Below are 10,640 nucleotides of genomic sequence, written 5' to 3'. Positions count from 1 at the left end.
AGAAGGTGTCAATACTTTTAAGTTAGCCCGACCGCAAACCGAGGCAGACAAGTGCCAACGCCCCTCCCGCACTAGATGCAGCCCTCCACATGTGGAATGAATGTGGACAACCCTGCGGGTCCCGTATCGGCCTCTTTAGTCACCTCAAAACTCACCAACCTTGGTGACATTCCTAATAGTTCATATCATTGTATCATTGCTGTATGATCGTCGTACTCGATTCCAAGTGACAGCAAAATAGTAGTAGTAGTAGTAGTGTGTGTGTGTGTGTGTGCGTGTGTCAAATAGTACATGATTATAGGGGTAGGCAGCGCTAGGGTGGTGGTGGGCGTGGAGACAGGCAGTGGGAGGGTGGTGGTGGTGGTGGTAGTGGTGGTGGTGGTGGAGGCAGGCCCTGGGGAGCTGGTGCTGGTGGGTGAGCAGGTAGTAGTGATTGTGCCCACCTGAGGTTGACATCTACTGTACATCATCAGTCTCTCAGGTAAGATTTTTCACGCTCAGTACCACATGCTCAAGCTCACACACACACACACACACACACACACACACACACACACACACACACACACATGCAGAAATGCACACATACACACACACTACATAACACCTGGTATTAATTACTCACCTTTGACACGACTCTAAATATAAGAGGGAGGTGTGATGATGAGCGAAGTTGAGGAGCAGTAGTGAGGTGTGAGAGCCACGGTCTAGTGAATGGTGGTAGTGCGTCACTAGGAAGATTAGTTGTACCTTTACCTGCCTACACCACCGCCGCTTGACTAAAATTGCAACTAACGTTTAACCTGTTCTTGATTACATTTCTTGCGTCTTTCTTCCATTTTCAATAACATTAAAATTTCTATCGTCACCGACCGATGGCCACAAGTAATGTTTGGTGGTGATAAGGTGTGGTGGTGGTAGCGGCATTCAAATAATTTTGGATGACGTTCACTCATGTGTCCTGTCCAAAAGGTCGGAGGGTTGCAGCTGTTATGCAGTCTGCCTCTGACAAATTTGGTGTCTACTCAACAAATCTCCATAAAGTTATTATGTATAGTTTCCTACTCTATCATGAAGGTGTACTGTATAACACATTCTTGCTTAGGACTCTCGGATGTGTTGCTAATCCAAGTTATGTTAGGCGTATATATATATATATATATATATATATATATATATATATATATATATATATATATATATATATATATATATATATATATATATATATATATATATATATATATATATATATATATATATATATATATATATATATATATATATATATATATATATTAAGACTACCTTATATAATCGTATTCTTTCAGTGACAGGGTAAGGAATTTTTAACGTAAGTGAAAAAGACCATGTTTTGTTCTCAGACAATGTCGCACGCTGACAAAACCCGCCGCTGGGTCGATTGTATTGTGTCCAACGAGAAAAAGTAAATCCGTTTTTACCACAAATTTAAATCTTATGGCTCACTAATAAAGTTGGAGTACAATTATTCAATACAAAATAACGGATGTTAGAACTGTCGTATTGAACCATGTTTTAAAGGTTGTTGTATTCATGGTCATGGCTTAACATGAAGGTCACTTAATAAATAATGGGTGAAGACCTGAATTGTACTGAGACATGCAAATTCAAATGACCACATCTGTTTACCTTTTTAGGATAAAAGTCAGTGGAAAAAAAAAGGTTTACATGTCTCAAGTTTGTGAAATACACTCCTACCATTCTGTGATGCTGTTTGAAAATATATCTTTTGAGAAACAAACTATATTTTTTACTTGGTTTAAGCAGGCATAACTTGCTGTGTACCGTTGCTCTCCTGTGAAGTTCAAGAAGCTACAGACCCACACCAGGGTACCGGTGAATACGTTAGTCATAGCTAAATTGCTGCTCATAACTTGAAGTGGTTTGATAAAGAAGTCATCAGATGGTAGATGATTTCACTCTTAAAGTAACTTATATTTGTAGCGGTAAGTCACATTGAAGACGAGCGCCAAAAAAACATTACAACATTTGCGTTATGTTGTGAGTACAGGTCCCATTATGTTTTCATTGTTAAAATAACAACATTGTTTGTGTTAAGGTGTGCCTAGCAAGCCACCTAACCTTACCCACCTATATTTTACACTTGTCATAATGGAACTTAAATCTTACAACCTGAACCAACCTATTTATTTAAGGTTCATCCATGGTTAAATAGTATTATTGAAAGACGGTTGTAAATATGAATAATGGAAACAGCGGCTTAGTATACAGGATAATACTGCTTCCCATATAATAAGCTGTTTATTTCTCTCAGTAAGCTTATATCCCGTTACATATCTTATTCCAAGTAAGTGATATGTTTTTTATCCGCAGACTTAAACTTTTTCTAATACTATAAAACCTTGGGTATATCAAAATAGAATTTAAGGTGGAAATATTTGTTCACATGGCCTATTGGAATACTATGTTACCAAACAGAGAGGTACTACCGCTTAGGAAGATAATGGAAGCATAATGTGTTGTCGAATGGAAGACCCTGCTGCTATATGGCATCACGAAAATTGTGACCAAGTCCCAAGTTGTTGAACTGACTGATTTTCTACCTCATTTACACACAATTGCAGGGGTCTCAATTGTTTCTCTGACAAGACAATATATATACAGTATATACCTGTATATATATATATATATATATATATATATATATATATATATATATATATATATATATATATATATATATATATATATATATATGCAGGTAAATCACTGTGGTTGCGCGTGATCTAAGTATATGTTAACCACAAGGATATATATATATATATATATATATATATATATATATATATATATATATATATATATATATATATATATATATATATATATATATATATATATATTATATATTTTTTTTTCCCCCCTCCAGTGACCTGTCAAGATGGGCTAAATACACAAAAACCCCCAGCCTACTCGAGGGTCGAGATCTGGTGCCACCATCTGATAATTTTGTCACAACAAAAGGATGTGCACACAATGGTTGACGTAAGATGTACACACATACTTCACCCAAGATATACACACAGTAGTTGATCAAAGATGTATATCACATATAAATAGACCAGGATGTACGCACAATACTTGACCAAGGATGTGCACACAGTAGTTAACCCAAGATGTACTGTACACACGCACTTGTTCCAGGATGTATAGACAATAGGTGACTGACTCAGGATGTACAGTTTTGTACACACATATGACTTATTAAGATGTACACACAACAGGCTACTTAGGATGTACACACATGTGACTTATTAAGATGTACACACAACAGGCTACTTAGGATGTACACACATGTGACTTATTAAGATGTACACACAACAGGCGACTCAGGATGTACACACAACTGGCGACTCAGGATGTACACACAACAGGTGACTCAGGATAATAATAATAATAATAATAATAAACGGTTTATTGAAAAAGTTCTGCAGCCCGAAGGTTGAAAATATACATTGGACATAAATGACTTATTACATACATTGGTGGTTTAACAAAAGCCTTCATTAGAGAAAGGTAAAGGAACATATAGTGAACATACAGATTAATGTAGGTGTAGTAACTTCCTCCCAGATGGTGTTAGGAGGGACCTCACGTGGTGTAGTAGTTCCCTCCCAGATGGTGTTATGAGGGACCTCACGTGGTGTAGTTATTCCTTCACAGATGGTGTGGTGACTCAGGGTGTACAAACAACAGGTGACTTGCGATGTACACACAACAGGTGACTCAGGATGTACACACAACAGGCGACTCAGGATGTACACACAACAGGCGACTCAGGATGTACACACAACAGGTGACTTAGGATGTACACACAACAGGTGACTCAGGTTGTACACACAACAGGCGACTCAGGATGTACACACAACAGACGACTCAGGATGTACACACAACAGGTGACACAGGATGTACACACAACAGGTGACTCAGGGTGTACACACAACTGGCGAGACAGGATGTACACACAACAGGTGACTCAGGATGTACACACAACAGGTGACTCAGGATGTACACAACAGTGACTCAGGATGTACACACAACAGGTGACTCAGGATGTACACACAACAGACGACTCAGGATGTACACACAACTGGCGACTCAGGATGTACACACAACAGGTGACTCAGGGTGTACACACAACAGATGACTCAGGATGTGTACACACAACAGGTGACTCAGGATGTACACACAACTGGCGAGAACAGGATGTACACACAACAGGTGACTCAGGGTGTACACACAACAGATGACTCAGGATGTACACACAACAGGTGACTCAGGATGTACACACAACAGGTGACTCAGGATGTACACACAACAGGCGACTCAGGATGTACACACAACAGGTGACACAGGATGTACACACAACAGGTGACTCAGGTTGTACACACAACAGGTGACTCAGGATGTACACACAACAGACGACTCAGGATGTACACACAACAGGTGACTTAGGATGTACACACAACGGGTGACACAGGATGTACACACAACAGGTGACTCAGGGTGTACACACAACTGGCGAGACAGGATGTACACACAACAGGTGACTCAGGATGTACACACAACAGGTGACTCAGGGTGTACACACAACAGATGACTCAGGATGTACACACAACAGGTGACTCAGGATGTACACACAACAGGTGACACAGGATGTACACACAACAGGTGACTTAGGATGTACACACAACAGGTGACTCAGGATGTACACACAACAGGTGACTCAGGATGTACACACAACAGGTGACTCAGGATGTACACACAACAGACGACTCAGGATGTACACACAACAGGTGACTTAGGATGTACACACAACAGATGACTTAGGATGTACACACAACAGGCGACTCAGGGTGTACACACAACTGGCAGACAGGATGTACATGGCAGGTGAGCACAGGATGTACACACACAACAGGTGACTCAGGTTGTACACACAACAGGTGACTCCAGGATAACACACACAACAGACGACCAGGATGTATGTACACACAACAGGTGACTTAGGATGTACACACAACGGGTGACTGGGATGTACACACAACAGGTGACTCAGGGTGTACACACAACTGGCGAGACAGGATGTACACACAACAGGTGACTCAGGATGTACACACAACAGGTGACTCAGGATGTACACACAACAGATGACTCAGGATGTACACACAACAGGTGACTCAGGATGTACACACAACAGGTGACTCAGGATGTACACACAACAGGCGACTCAGGATGTACACACAACAGGTGACTCAGGGTGTACACACAACAGATGACTCAGGATGTACACACAACAGGTGACTCAGGATGTACACACAACAGGTGACTCAGGATGTACACACAACAGGCGACTCAGGATGTACACACAACAGGTGACACAGGATGTACACACAACAGGTGACTCAGGTTGTACACACAACAGGTGATTCAGGATGTACACACAACAGACGACTCAGGATGTACACACAACAGGTGACTTAGGATGTACACACAACAGATGACTTAGGATGTACACACAACAGGCGACTCAGGATGTACACACAACAGGTGACTCAGGGTGTACACACAACAGATGACTCAGGATGTACACACAACAGGCGACTCAGGATGTACACACAACAGGTGACTCAGGGTGTACACACAACAGATGACTCAGGATGTACACACAACAGGTGACTCAGGATGTACACACAACAGGTGACTCAGGATGTACACACAACAGGCGACTCAGGATGTACACACAACAGGTGACTCATTATGTACGCAACTGGACAACCACTTTATACTTCATATATATATATATATATATATATATATATATATATATATATATATATATATATATATATATATATATATATATATATATATATATATATATATCAAAATAACTGCTGATAGATGGATCCTCAGGCGTACAGTCCAGTCCTCACACTGATAGCAGGTGTTCCTACACTGTCGTCTATACACCCTATCATACCAAGACGCAAGATTGTTTGATATTATGTTCACTTAAGAGGCGAGGAAAATATGTCACTGAAAGCAGGCAATGTACAGTCCTCAGTTTGGGTAATAATAACACTAAAGGTGGCCAGATATAAACAGAGTACTGTACATGGTAATAATCACAAATAATCTATTGTGAGTGAAGAATGGTGATTGCTAACTTCAATATGGAAGGACAATGCTAACATTCTTGAAAAATATTCCTAATGCCTTGTGTAGAACAATATAGGACGGCTATGTCACTAAGGTAATATATTGCATGTTATTTAATAAAGTCTAGAAAATTATTGCTTGCATGTTTTTATACAGGAAATATAAGTGACATCAGTGAATAATATTCTTACTCCCAGGAAAACAGTAACTTCACATTTTGATAAACTTTCAGCGAGTTTGATTGTGGTGGTGAGCAGCAGCACCCCAGGATGTGGTGGATGGTGGGTGTTGGGTTAGTAGGATTGTTTCTGGCAGCTCAAGCATGGAGGGCACGAACGTGTCACGAGGTGGAAATAAGTGGTCACAGACGGGTAGTGGTGATCACAGGGTGTGACAGCGGGATCGGCTACAGCGTAGCTATGAGCGCCCGTGCCTGGGGTTGGACGGTGGTAGCCACCTGCCTGTCACCTGACGGGGAGGGTGCCGCACACCTCCGCGAGGCTGGTGTCCACATCGTCATCGTTGACCTCACCCAAACACACACACTTGCACACCTCCTCCATACTATACAACGCCTCAAGATGAACAACCAAGGTAACTCCATATTAATTGTTTAACATTACAGCCTGTATTTTCATTACATTTTTCGAATTAATTACATGAGATCATCATTCATATATTTACATTAATTACCTAATGGTCACCCAAGAGCTATTTTGAAGCCCTGTACTGTTTTTATTCTATGGCTTGTGCTGGTAGACCGCTTTATATAGGTCTACCACCCACTGCGTGAAGAACTATTTTCTTTTGTTCGTTCTGCATGATAACTTGGCGAGTTTGTAGTTTTGTCCCTTCGTGTTGGTGGTGCGTGATATAAAGAAGTTGCTCGGGTTCACGTTTTCCATCTCTAGCTTTTGAATGTTTCAGTGAGGTCGGCCCCATTGTGCCTTTTCCGAAGGGTTGTTAGTCCTAAGGCCTTCAGTCTACTTGGATAATCGAGATGACATACAGTAGTTCCGGAATCATCTTAGTCTCTCCGTGTTGCACCTTTTCTAGGGATGTTAGGTCCTTCTGTCATATATGTGCCATAAATCAAAAGAACGTTCTGGTACTTAATTTTTTTCTTCTCTTATTGAAAATACCGGAATTCTTTCTGAAAAGTTAAAAAAGTAGACTGCTTTCGAGGAAGGTGAAAACACGCGGTATGAACAGTGACCTTGAACTTTGACTTTAGAATCATAACATATATATATATATATATATATATATATATATATATATATACCTCACTAGTTGGGAATCGAACCTTGCACCTCTGCGTGTGATCGGGGATCGCTACCGCCGCGCCACAAGGACAACAAACTCATTATAGGCCTTGTTATATTCCACACAAAGCCTGTTTGTTCAACGTGCTTGTTAAGCTCCGTGAACCTTCATTGGGAATTGCCCGTGTGAACTATGTGATAGGAGTAGCATTTTACCGAATCCAGCTAGGAAACACTAGGCTACATATATATCTCATCAATTCATATATATATATATATATATATATATATATATATATATATATATATATATATATATATATATATATATATATATATATAATATATATATATATATATATATATATATATATATATATATATATATATATATATATATATATATATATATATATATATATATATATATATATATATATATATATATATATATATACAGTATATATAAAATACTCGGGAGAAGCGAATACGTATGATGAATAACAGAACCAACATAATATGTATAAACAGCAACATACTGCATGTATTTGGTAAAGTTTTGACAATATCTCTTGTCATCTGACCTAAAACATGAAATAACATGCAATAGCATCAAAACTCAATATGATAAATAAAATTAAATACAGCATTGTGTATAGTATATAAAGTGCCTTACGAAAAAAAATAACACTGGACATTAACACATTCATTTATTAAATGCTAAAATTCACTACATTTAATACTACACAGCATAAACGCAGAGTAGCAGAATCTTAGAACCTAATACCAAACAAAGATGAATGCACAAAGATAATAATCAAGTACAGTACGTCACAATTTAGGGTGTGTCAATTTAGGGGGTGAACTGGCTAAATTGAAAATCGAGTAATTTGGTAGCAATTTATTGTAGTCTTTAAGCATGCAAAACAATATTCTGGCATAAATTTTTTTTTATAATAAGTCCTACCTACATCAAATGGATTTTTAAATGTACATATTTGTGAATTTATAACATAACCAGCGTTTGCACACATGTTACTGTTTCAAGTTTCAAATTATTATATTTTATTATCCGTAGTCTATTTGAAAGTAACCAATGCCTTCATACTCTCTTTGCTTTGGTTTCTTGTCATCAGTAGTCTGCTTGCTATTTGTGCTTTGATGTAACCTTCTCGCCTCTCGTGGCTGTAAACATGGCCCGCTGCTTCTGTGACCATTTTCACACATCTCTCCACACTTTGAGTGTGGGAAGGCCACTTCGGCACCTGCATTGGAGTCTCTTTAAGGTTTCTCAATTCTTGGCTAGTTAGACTTGTTGTCAATGGTGGCTCTAAGACTTCCAAACTCAAGTCAACCAATTCTGACAATTTGGTGGCATTGACGTTTATTGGGGGAACTTTTCTTGAATGAAACGAACAGTCTCCCAACTGGTCGTCATCTATTAGCGTTCCTCTAATCTTTAGAATGACTTCTACAGCCTCGGTTCGGAGATTGGTACATTGACTGCAAAGCATTGCTTGCAAAACTGCTTCTGATCGAGCATACCAAGCGGACCTTCTTGCCACAGGTAACACGATGTCCCTCACTACCTTCCTCTGTGTTCTTACTAGCTGCAATTGAAACAAAAGGTGATTGGGCCCATCCACCCACATAGGATTAAGTTTCACACTAAACCACTGGGGAAGATAAACTCCAATAATAAATTCAACAATTAACCTCAAATTCTTCAGCACTTTGCCCTTCAATTCGTGTTTGGAAATCCAAATCCTGCAGAAACGAAGAGCTGTAGTTAACCAACGGCTGTGACTGACAGGTCCAATCTCCAAGAGAGCCAATGACTGAGGCACTTCTCCTGATCTTATTGCTTGGGCAATACGATAAGCATAGGATTGATCTGTGCTGAGATCTTTGATGACTCCTTCAGACAACGCCGGAAGGGGAGGGCCAACTTCGACCTTTGGAAAGGTTGTATTTATTTCTAGTTGTGTTGCTTCATCCAGCATGATGCCAAGGGGACCTGACCACTTGTTGTTGCTCTTTGTAGGACCATCAAGTTCCTGGATGAGATGACGAAGAGGTAGCTCGCCTGTATGTAAATCACATACAATCCAAACAAGTCTTCTTCCTAGTTTTTTCTCTAAATGCGTCATTACACCCCCCTGCCATCCGGTGTTCACTGCAGTTGAATCTCCACCAACAGCCTGCAGTGAACTGCCAAGTCCTCTCTCCTGAACCCAACATAAAATATGATCAGCAATGACCTCTGCATGTTTCTTCCCTTCTACTTCAGTTTCGGGAGCAAAGTGAAACAAAAACCGACCACCAGGCTCAGAACAGACAGAGTAGTGTTCTTCTTTGATGAGACCTGGAAACTTTCTGTTCACTCCCTCTACTTCTAGCAAAACTTTTGTGTCATCTATTCTTCCATCAAACAAAAGACAGGAGAGCCCTCCCTCGCTTAAATCTTTTTCATGCTGATCAGATATTTCCTTCATTATTTTTTCTTGTGCTCTTCTAATTTTATTATGATCTATCACCAAAGATACATCCTCTCGGCTGATGAGGCCTGCATCTATCCAAGCGGCAGTTGCAATTTCTGCAGCCTCACGAAGTCCAGCATGGTGGCGAATACTAGCTAAAGCAATGTTTGAAATATTTCTTGTGTTGTATTTCATTTTCTTTGGTAAAGGTTCAGATGGCTCTTTGGAACTATCATCTGATGTTGCTTCCTGTTCATCAGAAGAACTATCAAAGAAGTGATAAACATCTTGACACAGCTCTTCCTCTCTTTGGATGGCTTCTTCACTCTTCATTTTCTTCTTTTGTTCCCTCTCTCGGATTTGTTCTCTCTTCTTGGCATTAGCAATCTGCTTCTTTGTTTCTGAATAATCTATTGAACCCATTTGCATACTTCCTTGGCCTTCTGCCTTTGTCCTCTGTGCCTTTATAAATTCAAGCTCTAAAACAGGGATCTTCTTTTCACGAGGACAACCACAATCAATGTGGGAATTATTTTCTCTCTTACCTGAGTGAGAACAGTTGGATTCAGAACATAATTGTATGGAGCACTTGCAGGTCAAAATGTCAAACAGAGTATCAAGTGTGTGCAGAAATTCATTTTTCCTGGCCAAGTTTCCTTTACCAAGTGAT

At 39.6% G+C, this 10,640-nt stretch overlaps 1 protein-coding gene across 2 annotated transcripts in view; it reads left to right on the top strand.

Moving 5' to 3' along the window:
- Window positions 1–394: 394 nt before the first annotated feature.
- LOC121872720 (retinol dehydrogenase 7-like) overlaps window positions 395–10,640 on the top strand; it is a 32,978-nt gene continuing 22,732 nt past the window's right edge. For both annotated transcript variants that reach the window (XM_042375733.1, XM_042375732.1), the window contains exons 1-2: window positions 395–481; window positions 6,458–6,819. In XM_042375733.1, the coding sequence (XP_042231667.1) occupies window positions 6,495–6,819 (325 nt within the window). In that variant the 5' untranslated portion in view covers window positions 395–481; window positions 6,458–6,494. The remainder of the gene's footprint in view (window positions 482–6,457; window positions 6,820–10,640) is intronic.

Source organism: Homarus americanus, unplaced genomic scaffold (assembly GCF_018991925.1).
Source record: "Homarus americanus isolate GMGI-L3 unplaced genomic scaffold, GMGI_Hamer_2.0 scaffold39155, whole genome shotgun sequence".
Lineage (NCBI taxonomy): Eukaryota > Metazoa > Arthropoda > Malacostraca > Decapoda > Nephropidae > Homarus > Homarus americanus.
This window is presented reverse-complemented; position numbering and strand designations above follow the sequence as displayed.